Source organism: Athene cunicularia (assembly GCF_003259725.1).
Source record: "Athene cunicularia isolate RWA chromosome 13 unlocalized genomic scaffold, athCun1 chr13_part1, whole genome shotgun sequence".
Classification (NCBI taxonomy): domain Eukaryota; kingdom Metazoa; phylum Chordata; class Aves; order Strigiformes; family Strigidae; genus Athene; species Athene cunicularia.
Window position 1 is genome coordinate 10,821,086 of NW_020799117.1, and position 18,898 is coordinate 10,839,983.

The 18,898-nt window shown below is 36.8% G+C and overlaps 1 protein-coding gene across 2 annotated transcripts in view; it reads right to left on the bottom strand.

Annotated features, from left to right (window-relative positions):
• The window catches only part of CPEB4 (cytoplasmic polyadenylation element binding protein 4), a 43,937-nt gene extending 26,124 nt beyond the window's left edge, over window positions 1-17,813 (bottom strand). For both annotated transcript variants that reach the window (XM_026857920.1, XM_026857921.1), the window contains exons 1-2: window positions 15,514-17,813; window positions 5,447-5,528 (exon numbers count right to left, since the gene is read on the bottom strand). In XM_026857920.1, the coding sequence (XP_026713721.1) occupies window positions 5,447-5,528; window positions 15,514-16,635 (1,204 nt within the window). In that variant the 5' untranslated portion in view covers window positions 16,636-17,813. The remainder of the gene's footprint in view (window positions 1-5,446; window positions 5,529-15,513) is intronic.
• Between the last annotated feature and the right edge of the window lie 1,085 nt (window positions 17,814-18,898).

The following is an 18,898-nucleotide window of genomic DNA, read 5'->3' on the forward strand; positions in this document are numbered from 1 at the left end:
TTTTTTTTTTTTTTTTTTTTTTTTTTTCTCCCAAGTTTGAGGCATAGCTTCTTTCTTCCAAATGAATTTTTGCCTTTCTAAGCCGCATCAAATTAAGCATCTCTGTGCAAAGAAGCATTTTAGTTATTTTAGTTCAAGCCACAAAGCCAAATGTCAAGTTAAATGAGAAAGGTGGAAGTTTATTACATAACAGCCAATGAATGTAAAATCATACATTACGTATGGTTGTGATTACTTCTATGTAAGGTTAGAATCCAATCTATGGTCTGATCTCGGTATTAACAGAAGGTTTCTGTTCGTTCCTGTTGCCCGAGTGATTTAGTTTTCTTACTAGATTGTTGGCTGTTTCTAAACAAAGGCTCTGATACACCCCAAATATTGGAAAGGTAAGGATAAATCAAGGAACACTTTAATTGCCATGAGACGAACTGGGGAAAAAAGCATACCAAAAAGACCGAAAAATTAAAATTCTTAGTATTACCCCCAAATTTTTACTATTAGCTGCATTTGGAAAGAAAGCATGCCCTTACCTGATAATAGCAGTTATAATACTTCTACTCTAACCCAACTGAAAATAGTGGATTGCAACAGGGCACTGCCAATTTCAAATAAAATTCACACAGACTGTGTTTCCTCCATCACAGCTCCATCAGCACGGGCTGTAGTTTATTGCAATCGGACCCAGTTCGGCAATATTTTGAGATAGTAAAACAATTGATTTTCCTTTTAATTAACATGCACTCAAGTCTGCAAATCCCATTAGCGTTTCCTTGTTACTGCATAGGAGGCAAAATTCAAGATGATCCTGAGTAGGAAACATTCAAAACAATAATTCATCGACAGTTTCCAAAGACAATCATGGCAAACCCTAATTGGGTAAATTAAAAACTTGTCTACAGCCTGGTACGGTAGAAGCAAAAGATTTTGTGCATTTTATCCTAAATTGGATACATTAAAAACTTGCAAACAAGTAATCCTTAGATAAGACTGTGTGCCTTGACTGTGAGACAAGGCAGACAGATGACATCAGCCACTGAGGTACGACCACCACGGTTCCCCTGTGAAAGCTGGCTGGCGTACAAGAGACAGCAGAGGCGTGAAGGTGGCTGCAGCATTGGTACAGACATACACATTTGCCAGTGGCCTTTGACTTTCAGAACTCAATAACTAGATCATAGAACTCTTTGCACAGACCAAGAGTTGGGAAGAAAGGTTGACCTTAGCCTCCAACCTCAAGCATTCCTCACTGCTATGAAAACAAAGATGGTTTTAAATTTAAAGAAAAACCTCAAAATATATTATTTTACATCTTAAAATAGCTTGTATTTTGTCCTATGCATATGTAAAGGACCACTTCCCTAAGAAGAATCGTATCCTTTATTATTTAGCCCGTGGCAAAAATTGGGACGGATTCTTACCAGATTTGCATTAATTTTCTCGATCATATAGGAAACCAAATGGCCCATTCTACTCAATTAATATGAATATGTTACATTGTCCATACAACTAGTAAAGAAACAACTAGTTCAGTTTCTTATCCAATACTCAGAAAATGCTATCAAAACTATTTTGATCCCTTTCACCAAAGTACACTTTATAAAGTTTACCTACTTTCTTCACATCTGAAATAGTTTTTCAGATCAATATTAAGGGGCTGATGACTGCTTTAAAAATAGTTCGGTATATCCATTTGCTCAGAGAAATGCTGAATAATGCCAGTTCTCATCATTGTGGCTTTCCATCTCTGAAATTTAGAGCTGCTGTTGGACTCTCCCTGTGTCTGTATGTATACTCTCACCTTACTCTACTTCTAAAACTTTCCTTTTTGTGTGTAAGTATGTTTAGTCTTTAGAGACTATTTCACACTCATAGCATTCATGCAGATACTGAACTATTCACACCCAAATTTTGCAGGAGTGCTTTGCAGTGCTAGAAGCAGATTTAGTGGCCTGTTTCTTTAATCCATTTCACCTTGCATAATTTCCAGGCAATAACCTTATATTATGAACCAAACCATAGGATATTTCAGTAATAAACCAGTCTGCGGTTATAAAGTATTTAAAGACATTTCAGTGTCACTTAACAAGGAAATATTTAGTCAGTCTACTACTATTACAGTAATGCTCAAATTGCCATCTGGAAGACCCAGATTCAAAAATCAGTCTCTGGATCCCAGGCTCAGCTCATGAAGGCCGAATACATTGTAAAGAAGATGCAATTAGTCTCCAGGGAAAGGCTTCTGCAGGCTGTCATTGGCTATGCAGCATGCAGCACACTCACTCGTGTGGATAAAAATAACATATTGAAATGGCAGCTGCTCAGCAAAGGAAGAGGATTTGAGCAGGGATAAAAATATACCTTAAAAAGAGGGAAGAAAAAAAAAAGGTAAAATGGCTATCAAAACAGCTAGAAGTTAATGTCGCATGTACTGGATCAATGATACTTAAGATTCACCTTTGAACTTGAAGCAGGAAACACTATTTCATGTAGCAAGACAACCTAAGAACATAATTATTACTGTCTGAAACAAATCCAAGGCTAGCACAGCTTAATCACCTTAGTCAGGAAGTACACACTGTGAGCAGATTTTGTTAAATTTTGAAGAATTCCTACTTATAATTTTATCACAGGATCCAAAACCTGCTGCTATGAACAAACTATTTAAAGATGGAAATTATTTGCAAGAGATGGTGGTTTCCAAACTGTAACTGGTATCTATTATCATGTCCATGCTCTTTAAATTGTTTTGAAGGTATATTTTAACATAGTACCTCTTGAAGTCCATTACAGTATGAAACAGGGTGCTGTTAGAAACTCAAGTTGAGTCAATATTAAAGCCTCTCAAAGACTCACAAGATAGCAGTGAGACCTATTAGATCATCTAAATTATTTCCATGCCATTCTGAGATTGCTCTCTACAGTATGTTTTATTAGTGTCTTGCCCAAGCTATTTTTAAAGTCTCAAACCCAGAAGCTTTTCCTTTCTGAGAGTATCCAACTTCAGCTTAAAAGCAATGTATGCACCGATTAAACCATTTAAAATGCAAAACGAAAAACTTCTTATGGATCTGATTATTTAACTGCAGGTGTTTGAAATGGCAAGGAAGATTGGAACTGACAACCATAATTTGTCTTTTTTAAAGATTTCTAGATCCAAGGTTTTCAAAGATTCCTTTCACTCAGTTTAAATAAAGATGAGCCAAGAAAGCTGAAAATAGGAGACTGAATTTGTGTTAAGACATTACACCAACTGATACAGATAGAAAAAAAACCCAAAAGGGTTGTGATCATATGAACCCTTCTTCACACTTGAATTGAAATATGTTTTGTACCAGCAAGTTACAATTTTTTTCTAGCTGTATCAGCTGGTTTAACTAAAGGTATTTCATCTCACTACAAATCCCACCCTACAGATGGATGATCACTGCAGCATTATCACAACATGGTAAGTGCTAGTTTGACTAAAGGTCCATTCCTAAGTATATTACAGCAACTAAGTTACTGTATGCTATACCAGATAAGCAGCAGTCAAATTCAGTGTTCTGTGTATTTCACTATAAGCAAACTTAATGTTTTTGTTGAGGAAATCCTTGAAAAATGAGACTTTGCAACAAAGTATTTCACACAGGATCACTTAAATTTTTCATCTCAGTTTTGAGTCTTTTTCTTTATAGTTTTAGAAAGTTAACTATAACTAACATAGTTAACTATTAACCATGAAACAGAACAACTTATAAAGAACTTCAAAAATAATTCCCAGAACAATACCTGATTGATATTACTGTGTTTTGATCAGTATGATACAAGGCACACAAAACTTTAGACAAACCATAGATGACTCTGCAGAGGGGATTAACAATCAAACTCAAGCAGGAATTAATGTGTATCAGAACTATATGTATTCTTAGCTGACACTCCATCATTCTTAAAACATGGTAAGCACTCAAAAAAAAAATTTCAATTGCTAACAATCTTTTCAAAGCATTTAAACTAACAGTCATACCACTTTACAGAACTACCCTTGTTTAGTTGCTGAATATAAATACATATGACCCTGACTTTGTTTAAACTAAAATTTAAAGGGAAATTTTATTTGTTCTACAGCCATGTCACCTTGGGTTGTTATCTTGCCGTATTTCAGCAGTTAAAACCTGGGTAGGGCCTGCCTGACAGTGAGTAGAAGGTCTCAGGACAAATCCCAGGTGCTTCAGTCAAGGAAGGCCACCTGATTCGTGGTTCTGCATACAATGCTGGGGGCATAGGATATTGCCAGGCAGCATATAAAACAAATTAAAGCTATTACTACTCATCATTAATAAAAGCCTGGCCTCCACTATACAAGGAGGGAATGTATTTTGTTTTTTTAACTCATTTGGCATTACTTTTATCTACATCAAGCTCTCTGTCATTTTAATAAGAAAGTGTATTTCTTAGTGTTTATCACCCTGAATTGCTGCACAGTACCAGTGTGAAATGCAGCCTGTATTTCAGACCACGGTGGATGCAATAAATGCAAGTTATTGCCAGTTATCAAAGGTTGGTCTTCTGAGAGATAATCACTATTAAAACAAGTCAGATTTCATTAACACCACAAGCTTTGATATCGAAAGAAATTTACTTTCAGAAACCACAACTATGAGTTTGTTTTCTTAGTGGTCTCATGATTGGTAATAAAAGTGAATTCTTAGATAATGAACATTAGTAAGAGTTTGACTACTTATACAAGTAACTGCTGAAATGAAATAGATTACTCATACAGAACAAGAATAAGAAACTAGACTTCTGAATTCTATACCATAAGCAGTTTCTAATATAGATAACGCCTTGAATATTTTGTAAGTTGGGATATTTTCAAAGAAAGATTACCTTTACCAAAAAGAAAAAATAAAAGATAAAACCTAACTACAAGTCAGTTCAACCCCCTTTTCCTTTCCCAATAGTACAAAGAATTCTGCAATTCCAGGCAGTAACAAAAAGAGAGGTAAAGAACTAAACATTTTTGTGAGGAAATACTTGGTGCTCTTCTCAAAATGGTATCGTTAAACCTCATTCTTCCCCAAAACATAAAGGACTACGACTTCAGCAGGAAAACACTATTAAGCAAAAAGTTACATCTCACTGAGCAGCACGATTCCTGAAGTTGATCATTTTTACAGGCTGCACACATTGTATCTATTAAAAACAACACTGGCAACTTACACAAGATCAGCTTATGTTTGTGTTTCTCATTGTTTTGTATAAAGACAAAACACACTCAAGTGTTGATGTGTTGCAATAGCTTCATCTAGAGACAACTGAAAAAAGAGGAGCCCTACCCAAGCTTACCAATATGCATTAGGTGCACAATGTAACTTGACTTTTCCTAACCAAAACTGAAGTTTCTTATTCTAAGTAAGCATGTCTTCCCAATTATTTACTGCAGGAAATAGACTCTTTCTAAATTTACCTTTCAGTGAATCATTTTCAGCTCTCATTATGTCAATTAGCGAGTTCTCCAGTGAATGCATGTCAAAAGTCCTTGTGCGATCCTGCAAGCAAATACAAACAAAGCCAGTTTAGGCAACACACAGTGTTAAACAAGACCATCTGAAACATTAAAACTTCAGTTTTGTTCTACATTACTACAACAGAATTAAGCAAAAACACCACTATACACAGTCTGATATAGGAATATAAAAAAAAATCAGAATAGTCTTAAATATGAATCTGATCTATATTTAGCACAGCCAATAATTTAAGAACCCCAATTCAATATTTAGTCTGTATTCCTTGCTATGCGGTTAAATTTTGTTAAAAATAATTTCACATTTAGGTAGTAAAATCATATCCTGGGAAAATAAATTGCAAGGAGAAATCATAAAATAGGTATTTCAGCCTGCATTTAAGACAACCTGAATTCCAAAAACACATACAATTTCCTTCACCTAAACTACTACCCCAACAACTTAAATAATTTAATTCTGCACAGTCAGTTCAAATTCTGCATAATTATAAAGTATTCCATACAAGCATTAGTGTTCCAGGTAGCCTGATTTACTAGAGGAAAACTTCGCTCTGATTTTTAATTCCCTGACTTCAGAAGTTTGGTATTCCAAGCATTCTTAGAATTGAAAGAGGACTCAACAAATGGGAAGTAAGATGTCTCATGTACCTTACTGTTTCATTATCTGAAGCCATTTGAAGTATACTTACCAAATATTTCTCTTTCATATTAACCAATGCCATCATTTAACATGTGCATGGTTCAGACTTTCCCAACTAAAACAACACATTCCACATGGTACAAATCTGATGCTATATTAGCGTAAAACAGCATAAAAAAATACTGGCACTGCATTATTTTAATTAGCAATTTCAGAATAACTGAAACTATATATAAACTTTGAAATCTTTATAGTATCATAAAAGGTCACTAATGGAGGAAAAAAAGTCACTCTCATTCCCAAAATTGTTCATCTATCCATGTTATCTATGTATTTATACATTTGGACATTTGTAGAAACACCTGGATAGACTTTTATTAAATTAATCCACCCTGAATTTAATTTTTCTGTGTCCAAGAACTCTAACATCGGTTCTAAAGATTTTATTTCATTCATGTTCTAAGAGATTCACCTCTGAACTGAGATCAAGCATAGAAAGCATCTGTTCAAATATGAAAGCAAAATGTAAGCAATTCAAGACAGACATTTGCTCTAAACTGCCTCTCTACAACTATTGTTATTACAGCAGTGAATATATATTTTTTGTCCCTAACTCTAGCTGTGAAGCTGAAATTTCTCCAAAGCACACAGATCCAGCTTTGATCATTTTTAAAACCAGTGGTGAAATAAAAAACTGTATTACACAAAGGCTGTTGTGTATCAAGTTATAAAGTCCTTTACTTCCAGTGATGAAGGGCTAAGGCCGTATTGATTGCGGTGTTGCAAGAGGCATTCTTTTTATCAGACAATGATCAGTCATCTTGGACTTTAAATGCCTAATACTATTTTAAGAGCAGGAACCTGCTAGCTCCTAGAGTCCTGATCCATTTCCAAGTTCATAAATTACATTCTGACCATTAAAAAAAAAAACATTTTGCAATGAAATTTTCTGATGTTTTTCCTCTCTTCAGAACAGTTTATTACTGACACAAAATGGGTGAAGTATTTCTACCCGGATGTGCTGCATTTCAAATAGTATTAGAAAGACCAGAGTTTGGAACCATTTGCTTTATTAGTCTAGCCCAATATCAAATTTGCTATAAAAAGCGTAGTGCTGCCCTGTCTCTCCACAGTAGTTATTTCCTTGGTCATTTATATTACAAGAAAATATTAGAGAAACTATCACAAGCATTTAAATTCTGTTTCACATATTTCCTACCGATTGCTTCCTTTCCTAGTAGTATTTAGTTTATTGTTTTGATTTATACATTACTAGTTCACAACTATTTCAAACTACAGTTACACTAAAATTCCCTAGTAGGATTGAGTCCTTGGGTCTGTATCCTGGACCCATTTGGATCCAGTAGCTACATAACTCAGGAATGGATGCTGGAAGGCAATCTCTGCATTTTCAGCCGTCCTCACAACATGACAAAAATAACCTAAAACACAGGTGGGAGCATTTTCTGAAAACCTGCCATCCATCAGTAGCTGTACCTTCCATTATGCCTTTCATAGTGTATTGTGTTTCTCTGTGTGGAAATAACCTGAAGTCCAATCCACGAAGAGCTACAAAAGTCTTATTTCACAAAGTGCAGAACCTCAGTTGTTCCAAGTCTTTGTTGAATTTGTGGCACTTAACATTTCGGTATTTTGAGACACGCGAAGCAAGAAACCTAGGCTGCGTAATTTATTGTGCTGTGTATGCACTGGAGTACGTGAGCCCAAAGACAATCTCTTGTCTCTAAAATGTCTGTGTTATGTTGAGTTGAGCTACAGTAACAAGTAGACAGTTTTGCTGCAATGGAAAGTTTTTAATATTGAGACCAGAGAGTTGAAACATTTGAGAATAAAAAATGGAATCGAAGTGGTTAGCTGATATGGACACCATCTTCTCCAGTGGAAGCTGTCTGCGGTGAGGAGTTTATTGTTTTCTCCTTCTGAGTGAACCAGCTAGTTGTCACTTTTGTAATATAAGGTCCATATGCTTCTGATCGTACTGCAAATATTTTAAAACACAACCCTGAGCTCTGATACTAAGAATCAGCTTGTCATATTCCCACCTGCAGCTATTAGCAATCACATGAAAAGGAGGACTGACTAAAATGCAGCCCACATTCATACTCACAGTCTCCCCTGGTTCCAATAACTTGTCACAGGAATGGAGAATACTGTCATAGGCTAGAGCACCCTCAAAACGCTGATATGTTACTATCTATTCCTTGCCTATCTTTCCCCCAAAAGGTCTCTGTGCTTACAGCATATCTAATCATCACTGTCAATTCATGGTGCTGAACTGCCCCAGCCTCAACACCCTTGGGAAGATCAGTTGTATGCTTGGGTTGTTTGAGACAGTTTGCTCCTCCATATGTCTGCTTATCAGTTAGAAGATAGAAAACCATGTTAAGCACAACACTATGAGCCACTACTACTGTTACACTGAATTTGGATATATTCCTGAAATTAAAGCAGCAGTCCACCTCTTTGGAAATGCAGGGTAATTCAAGAGTATATATAGTAGATAAGTATATAAGTAAACCTGTATACATTATCCAATGAAAAGATGTCAGTCATGTATGTCCTAAATATAAAGACAAGCCATACTCAACTGATTCAGACACTTGCACAGTGCTTGTTATAAAAAAACTCCATTAATTTAGTTGACTACTTGCCCTGATACTGAAAAGGTCCCACTACTAGAAAAAGTCACCGCTGGTAGTTTTTTTAGAATTCTTACACAATTTAAAGGCCATTTGTAGTGAGACTGCTTTGAAAACAGTAGCACGGATTTTGCCAGTCTTAACTTCCAAGATGGCCAGCACATTTTATCAGAAACACAATATTATATCTGATATATATATATATATATATATTATATACCTAACATAAAGACTGATGACAGGTTAGTGATAGTGGCTGTATTGCTAAAGAAATGTGTAACTATACATTTAAATTCATAACACCAAAAAAGCTGTAACAGTCAAGAGAATGATCATTAACTGATAACTAAATGGGAGCTGATCTCAGATAATTATGAGTTACAAAGCACATAATCCATACTGTACTTAGGAAAAAAAGTGATGTTTTGTCCAAAAGACTTCATGTAGAGAGAATTAATAAAAATAGGGTGGTGTTTTTAATGGATCAGGTCACAGTTACAGTGCTTTCCATGGAACTGGATTGCTTACGGTATACTTTTTAATTTACTTATAAAGAAAAGATATAAGGGTAATGAATACCCTGGAATAAAGCAGAGTATGTACACTAGAGTAACACAGTAAATTAACTACAGCCTGATATTATTTACCCAGGTTCATCACAAAACCTTGGCTTTACACAAGTTTGTTTAGGGCATCTAAAATTTTTCCTTTATCAGAAGGCTCAAAGGGCATATGCATTTATCCTTGGGAAACAGAACTGAGTCAGAAAGACATCAGGCTGAACACAAGGCAACAACCTCCCCCCAAAAAAACCAAACAAACAAACAAAAAAAAAAAACAAAAACAAAAAGAAAGAAGACCTGCAGTCTTAATATATGACTATTTAAAATGTCAGCCAACATTTCAAAAGACATTCATTAAACATAATTTTGAATAAGCAGGATTGTTTTCACAATAATATCCAAGAGGTGACAACTAGCAGATCTAGTTAAGAGAACTATCAAGACTGTAAATATGCTACAACAAACACAACAGTTTTGAACTATACACTGGCCAACTCTCTCTACAAAAAAGTAAAATTACTCTGATTGTCCTACTATCTAGAAATCATTTGGAAGTATGTAGAGTGCTCTTCTCATATGTAGAATGCAATCTCATTTTTAAAGCATAGAGAGTAGAACTCAGGACTTCATGTCACAACTTTAGTCATTGGACTCATACAGCATGGGCAAACCACTTCACCTCTGTGACTACAGTGGCTTCCCCACTAGCGCCCAGACAGATTATTTTATGTTTAGAGGTTTTGTAGAAAACAGAGACATTTGTAAATAGGAAATCATTAAATTCTAATTCCAATTGCAATTTTATTTTTCAAATAAAAAGCCATTTCATTCCAAAAAGAAAGTCACTTGGTACTAAGTATGTACAATGTATACTAGAACACCCTCCCATTCAAAAGATATTAAACACAAATTTTTCATGCACAGGAAGATCATACTTTGCACTTAAAAATCCCATACCTAAATTCTCATGTACATCAGAAAATTGTACATCTAACTTAACTATTAAAGTGCAGATTCGTTATATTTAATCTGCACCCCGAGCATTATCATCACCTGAACAATTAAGATTCCAGAACCTAAGAGTTTCTACTCAGTGCTTCCCATGATGGGCAAGGTAAGAGCACTTGGTGGTAGGTAAGACTGTGCCTGATCTTAGAAAACATAATTTCTCTGAAGACCAAGGCATCAATAACAATGCAAAGTATGCCACTGCATTATGCATTTATTGAAGGTGATTAAGTAGTATTTATGGAGTAGGTGTACTTGTAAAACTCGGGCTTATTTTACATAGTTAAATCTTTGTCAAACCAGAATACTTGTGAAAATCAGAACTACATTGGCTACCCTCATTATAGCATGGGAAGCCCAAAACCTTCTGAAACCTACTCTACATATTTCCCCCAATTTAAAAGCCTTGTGTCTCAGGCAAGTGTGTAGGGAGGGGTAATATCGTAGATACTAAATATAAGTTCCATATTTTTCTTTTAATTGCAAAGCAAATTTGGACTTGATTGTGCTTCTGGGTAAGCTTCTCCTCCTTCCCACCACTGTGCAAATGCTGTATTCCAGCTCCCAGTCCAGTATCCAGGCTTTGAATAAACAGGTTTTTCCTGAAAGGATGTTGCTGTATGCTGCCCTGATCATCTTTTATAGCTTCACCAGGGAACAATAAGAAAAAGCTGGAAAAATTAAGTGACGCATAACATAAGAGGTTTTTTGGGAGGGAGCACTTCTGGTTTAGTCAAACTTGAACTTTTTTTTAAGTGTTAGAAATTACAGACCTTTATAAAAATTTCCAGTAACATGTCTGATTCTATTTTAGCCACATACTAAGTTTTTTATGTATCTTTTAGAAATTCTTTTCCATGATATCTTGTGTTCTCAATCTTTATGCTGGGCTGCTAAGTATGCAATTTTCAAAGCAAAATGCTTAATAAGAGTACTCCTTTTAATCTTAGGAAAATACAAACATAATTCAAATAGCTTCTAACAAAAGCTCTCTTTAAAAAGAAACCCTGAGGTCAAAAACACATAGGAGGGCCAAAGCCGAAGTATTAACATCAGTAGTAAGTTTATAAAACAAGAACAGTGTTAACTTCCACAGTACTTAACTTGTGCATGTCATACCACATTAGAGTGTTTCTAATTCCACAGAGTAGTAGCTGTGGGGAACAGCATACAAAATGCTAATTACTACACAGCTGATGTAGTTATAGAAAAATGGGTGAACAGACATTTAAAAATCCAACTTCAAGTATTTATCCTATTTTAAAAGGACAGCTTGAAACTTCTTAGAATAATTGCTGTTGCTAGAATAAAATTCTGCAAAGCTTTCTGCAAAACAAGCCTCATTTTATGCAACCAGCCGTCATGATTTATGAAAAGGTTCCTCAAAAACAAAGAACAAGTATTAAAATAAAGAGGCATGGTAAAGAAAGTTATTTGCAAAATTCCTTCAAGAGGGAAGATTGGCAAATGCGTTCAAGAGGGTTTTTTTAACTCCAGTTCCCTGTGAATTTGTTTAATGCACTTATTAAATCAAGCCATTTCTATGGGCAAACAAATTATGACGTATAGTTCAGAATTAAAACACATTCTGTAATCACGTATGTGTTTTCTCAAACATTCCATATCTGCCTGGGGGAAGAGAAAGTCTCTCTGGCACAGACCCTCAATGGATTTGGAAGGGGTTATATACCTGGAAACTAGCCACTGTGGAAGAAAGGAAAAAACATTTTGAACAAGTGGATATAATGAACTGTTCTCATGTACAAAATTCTTTTAAATGGGCAGTTGTTTTCAAGTCTGATTCTAGGAAGAAACACAAATTATTTTTACCAAAAACTGAACACTATTGCTTAACTTGCTTGTGCCTTCAAAGACCAATTTAAAAAACATCGTCACACATTTGAGGATGAGATCTGGAAACCTGGAAATGCCTATCAAAGCAAGATTTATGCATTGCATAACAGGCAGGATGTTCCACTCTCATGAGGAAGTGCAAGTACATAGCAAAAGGAAAGCCAAAACAATCTTGAAGGCAGTGCTGCAGTAAAATGCAATTACTGAGCACTTAGTTTGTCAGTGCTGCTGGGAGAGAAGTAGAAGGAATTATTTTTAAATCAGTAACTTTGTAAGATGCAATAGTCACGGTCAAAGCATTTTTGTTTATTCTCAGGGAAGGCTGTTATATCCAAAATACTTTTTTTTTTAATTCAGGAACCATTTTTTCATTTGGAGACCATTTCCTTTTCAAATGAACACACAAAGAACAATGGCTTTTCTCTTTTGAAAAGATCTTTGAAGGGAGAAGCCTGCCCACTGGCTAAAGCACAATATCAAAACTTAATTTCATTAACAGATCTGGTAACAGTCTTCTCTGACCTTGGTTCCAGTTCCATCTCTGCAACAAGAGGTTCCTACAGACATGGTACTTCAGAAATGTTGAGACAGAATTCCAAATGAAAAACACTTAGAACAAAAAGCACAATGTTTTGCATGCAGCTCTTAATATGCCAAGCAAGCAATCATCAAATTGAAAGATTATCAAACGGATCACCACAGTATTTTCCTTTCATCTGCACCATTTGGAATGCCCACTTCATCACAAGCATGTAAGGGCCATGGGCAGAAATATTTGAAGTGAGCAGTAGTTCACATTACTGGCTTATAGGAACATTATGCAATGTTGTCCTCTCCAAAGAGGAAACAAGCACTTGGTTACCCTAAGCTTTCCATCAAAACATAGACTTCTGTGTTTCACCAAGCTTTGGAGCAGAGACAACCTTTGAGAAAAAAGAAAGTGATCCCCAAATATTCGCAATTGCTGGTTTACATCTTGCCTTCTAAATAAACTAATTTTCACTAGATTGCAGCAACACTTGTTAATGATTTAAGCAGCAAAACATAAATATTAAATGAAAGGGATAGTTGTATCAAATTACTCCATTATGTTGCTGCAGCAAAGACAGCTTTCAATTATTTCCTAAGCAGGAATCTAAGAAGATTCTAGTAACAAAATAGCCTTGTCCAGTACATGATTGCATCATCAAGGACACTTCATATATCTATATATGCATAAACACAAATATAAAATAAGTCAAATTCCTTATTTCTGCTTGGAGTCAGGCAAACAATCAGCATAATCAAGAAAAAATAAAAAAGACAAAGTCAAATTTTACATTATTTGTTTCCAGCGATTCAAAAATTCAGTATGCTTTCAACACACAAATAACTAAGTGACCAAAGGAGCTGAAGATTTTACATAAGAAAAGTTATAAAAAGCAGTTGTCCAAGATGGCTTCAAAATTAATCAGCATCTTTCTAGGTCTGCAGTGCTGAAGTCCTGTTTTGCTGCCCTGCCCTTTTCTTCACAGAAGTGATAGTAACAGACTGGAAAGCACTCCACTCCAACACTTTCCTTTTCTTGGCATGAAGGAGTGTCAGACTTGGTCTTGACATGTACAGCTTCATCTTCGTGTTTATGTAAACAGATACAAACATGCTACACAAAACTTATTCTTTACCGTGATCAAAATACGTGTGTCTGATATTTTATGTTTGGAACACAATCCAGAAGTCAAGGTTGACTTTGCCAATTTCCTGAAATTTCCTTGATGTCAAACCAAGCACAGCACATTTCTATCACTGTGTATATATTTGGACCTTATACTCAGCAGCAAGGACACACTTGATCTCATTCTGTCACTCTGAACATCAGCTATGTGTCAGGGTACAGAATGAATTAAACTGTGAGCCAAGTCTCGCTGCAGTGAGGCTGAAAAAAAGACCGACTCCAGCTGTGTCCCTTTTTCTAATGGTTTCAGTGTACAAATTTGGTATGCTGGACACAGGTTCATTATATTAATTACAAATCCTGACATTAAAATCGATTCTTACTGTGCATTCTAAATTTACAAGGGTTCTCTGCCTGATACCAAACCAGCTAGTAGCTCTGCAGTAGAAAAAAGGTCTCCAATGGAAAGTTGTTGCCAGCAGCTGCTTCGTTGTCAGAAGGCTGCATAGGCAGGCCCTGCAAACCAAACGGAAACTGAACAGTTTGCAAAGGAGAACTGAACTGTTCCTATGTCTGAATCCATAAAGTCATTATTAAATATATTTCTATTTCTTTAGGTTGGTTTATAACATGAGACAAACTGCACGGTTTTTATCTACAGATCTGTCAAATTATTTTAAAGTAGGTCACCCTGGTTCTTACAGCATGGCTAGAAATACTGCAATCATTTTGAAATTTTTACTTCTGCCCTCATTTGAAGATCCTGAAAAACAACCCTCTAAATGTAAAAGATCTCTTGGATTTTTGGATTCATCCTGGAGGAGTTTACAAAAGGCGCACACACATCTAAAAGCTAGATTTAACTACTGGTCAGATGAAGAATATTTCTGGTTTAATTTTTACTGCAAATTAGGTTCAACATTATACAGTTCTCTTCAAGTTCATAAAAAGTCAGCCTAGAAGGAGAGGTTGAACTGGCAGACAACCTTCCTCCTGCCAGGTCAAGGCCATATTAAAATAGAGTAGACCACCAACTGAAACTCGTCCAGATCTGGTTTTGGTGATGATTTAATGGCCTGTAACCAAAATTTGCTGCCATCACTGAGGAAAACAAACTGTGTTGATCACCATGTAAAAAAATAAATCAAAGTTTCCAAAGAATGCTACAAAAATTATGTTGCACTGCAAGTTCATATGATACTATAAAACAAAATACAATCACTTCATACTTTTTCTCAATGTTGTACATTCTCAGATACTTTCGAAGGCCTCAGATCTTTCACACTTCATCAGGCAGCACTTTTTTCCTTTTTGTAGATACACTTACTACTTGTAACTAAATTTGTTCACGGGCTATTTCTGAATGTAAGTATTAAGCTGAAGGAAACTGGCTAATACAGCTGTCTGATAGACAACAGAGAATTATATGATGACCACTATTAGAAAAAAACACCATGATTCACAGCTCAGAGCATAATTCACACTATGACATTTTGAGTTAGACATGTTTTTTTAGCACAGAAGTCATACAATCAGGCTGTACTGTTCAAACTGCCGACCCTTTCTAGGGCATTTTAAAGCACTTGTGTTACTTTTTTTTTTTTTTAATGGATTTAACAGACTATGCTCACCTGAAAAGGAAAAATGTTGTCAGCTCTATTCAAACTGTCTTCCATCCATGATTTTGGAGCAAAAGCTGAGCTGGGTCGAGCATATTTCTGCAACTGGATATGATTACTTGCAAAATTCTTCTTTAACGGCGAGATGGAGTTCAAGGGTGTTATCCCTCCGTTCAGTCCCCTGCGGTGGTCTCGACCTTGGGACCCACCCCACCCACCATATCCACCACCACCAGGGCTCCATGAAGATGGTGTAGGCGATGGACTTTGGTAGCTGCTCCATGGAGAAGGTGGCTTGTTAAGATTATTAGCCAAATGAGGCAATTGATTAAAAGCAGCATTTCTATGTGTGAATGGAGGTGGATGAGGACTTGCAGGAGACCTCCTCTGTTGCTGATGCTGATTGTGGTGATGCTGAAAATGGGGGTGATGAGGGTGGTGTTGAGAGAGGGGTCCAATTTGGGGGGAAAAGCTACCACCAAAGCCAGGGCTGACGTGATGTGGAAAATTCTGAAACAGCAGAGCACCATTATTAGCCGAGGCAGTAGGGACCCCTCCCTGGTGAAAAAAACTTGCATCTTCATTGATTATTGTAGAAGAAGAAGGAGCTATAGCTGCAGACCAGTTACTAAAACCAGTCAGGGAAGATGCAGTGGATGTCAAGGGCTGCGTTGAAGTACCTAGCCCCGAAGCTTCTTGATAATCAAATCCTGTTAACACCGGCGATTCTATTCTTATTTTCTCCTTTCCATTGCCGTTCTCTGAAGAATTATCACCCTGATTATCTTCAGTTTTAGCTTTCTCAGGTTCAGGGAGCATGCCTGCTTCCTGACTTTGACCAGGGGAAAGCTGCTGTTTTTCTAGGGACTCTTGCTTTTCCTGTTGCTGAGTTTTAGATTTTTCTGACCCCAGAATCTCATCCTGAATATTATGGGCAGCTGGAGCAGGAAAGAGCCAAGCTGACCCAGCACTACCGCCATTGGCAGCTGTGTTATTATTTATAAAAGCAGCAGGGCTGGGGGTTGCATTTTGATGATGGTGTGGAGGCTGCAGATGTGGATGAAATCTGACTGGAAAAGCTGACTTATTTCCAGTGTTGTTTTGCACTAACACTCCAAACCCGTAATCCCCCATTTATTATATTTAGGGTTTGAATCCTCCCTGTAAGAACAAGTTGATGTTTAGCCTTTACCTCGTCCTCTTCTGAGGCGAGATTAGCAAGTATCCTGGTTTTAGCTAAATATTCCAGTTTCTCCCTCCACTCTATTTATTTCAGATTTGGATAAAGATGTTTGTTTTTTGCAAAAGATAGATCTCTTCAACTATTTAAATGTGACAATTTGTGTCCGTTTCCTTCCTTTGGCCCGGAGGAAGGGAAAAATAAATCTTTGGTTCACAAAATAAGAGGTTTCCTTTTTCTAAAGGAAATGCACAGCAATGAGAGAAAAAGCTTATGGGAAATAAGAATAAAGAGATTCAAACTATCCTGTTTTTCTCTTCCTCAGCAGCCTTGACTCGCCCATAAATGAGTTAAGGAAAAAAAAAATACACAATGACGTCTGGTCCCCCGACCCCTTGGCAGCAAAAAATAGATTTAAATCTGGAATAATTTAATACATCTCTATAATCTAATATATATTTGTGTCCTGTTCAAAAAGAGTCTTTGCTGTGGATAAGGGAAAAAAATTTACCTCAGGATCTCAGCATTCAGAAGGGTGAAAAGGGGGAGTGAGTTGCAGAAGAGGCTTTTTCCCGTGCTGCTGGGTTTAACCTATTATATTTAGTAATAATATACACTCTGCGTGTGTGTGTGTGTGGTTGTTTAAAGGGGTAAGATCTTATCTCAGGAAATTAGTATTCTATGTGTGTTGGGTGGGGAGTGAGTTGTGCAGGAGAAGGGTGGATTCTTGATGCTGCTCCTTTTGGGCTGGGTTCCTGAGCTCGCCAGACTCGCTTCTTATTTATGATCCAGTATTTGCGTGTCCCTCATATAAGTCTCGGCTGTCCGGAGAGGAAGATTTTCATCTCAGAAATCAGCATTCAGCGTTCGGGAAAAGGGAAGGGAGGGGACAGAGTTGTGCAGGAGGAAGGGGAAGGAGATTTTCTTGCTCTCACTGCTGCTGGGGAGGGTGGTTTCTGGTGCGGGGCTCGCCTCCTTCCACCGAGATACGGGGGTTCCCTGCAGACGAGCGAGCCCCCGCCCGAACGGCCGGGTGGATATGCGTTTATGTGTTTTTCCTCCTCAGGGACTCGGCATCCAGCGGGGCAGGGGCGAGCGGCGCAGGCAGGCTCGGCTCGCCAGGCCCCGGCTCTCTGTGAAAGCTTGCAGTGGGCAGATAGATATCCCTCGTGTGGTTTTTTTCCTTCTACAGTTTCAGAAATAAAATTATAAAGTTAACTTTCAAATTTGCATTTTAAAGCTCCGTATCTGTGTGGAATTATTGTCCAGTTTGAGGAAGCGGTATCCTTAAATGAAAAAGGAAAAACACATTTCTAAAGGCCCCATCACCAGATTTTGAGGTACAGTGCTAAGAACACCAACGCCTTTGCAACACTACCTATTTCCTCTTCTAAATTATTTACGTATTTATTGTATTTTACATGAGCCATGGAAGCTAGAGGCATTTCTGCAGTGTCAGGTCATTCTAAAGTACATTCCATACAAAGAATAGGTCTGGAAAATACAGTTGTACGTAATATTGTTCATTAATATTACATAATTACTGCACACAAAATAGTTCTCTGGGCAGTGATAAGTATTTTTTTCATAAAGACTAAAGACTCCAAGGCAATGTATTCCATTAAGGGGTTGCTTAACGTATGAGGGTATATCAGTATATAGTACCTTCATCCAGTTGCAGAAAAATGACGAAGCCATCTTAGCCAAATGAAGCCATTAGCATGTGTAATGTGTTTTACACAAGAGTTAAATGGTTTACCGGATTTATAACATCATACTTTGATATTGCAATGACCAAGCTGAGATATGATCTAGCAACAGCAGTTGCAGCTGCGTCAGCACAAAAATGAACTGCTGGGTTTTCTCTGCGGCCTAGAGAACATTTTCTGCAGTCTTTGAAAATTGCTCTGAAATAAAAAAAAATGTATCTACGTGTAGGCTAATATTAGCTACTGACAGCTTGCCTAAAGTTTTTAGCTCAGCCTTCCTGGAGCAATTGTTTAGGATAAAATGTTGATGCAGCTTTTCAGGTCTGTTGGTTGCCTTAATTACCATTGAATGTGAGCAAGTCCTGCGTCTTATGTGATACATTAGACCTAAAGTAATGTGGAGGAACACCTGAGTGACTAATAATCTCATAGTTGATTCCTTTGAATTTTAGTATAGCACAGTGCACCCTTCCTAAAGTCCCTGTTCTGTAATATAGTGTTTATTTTT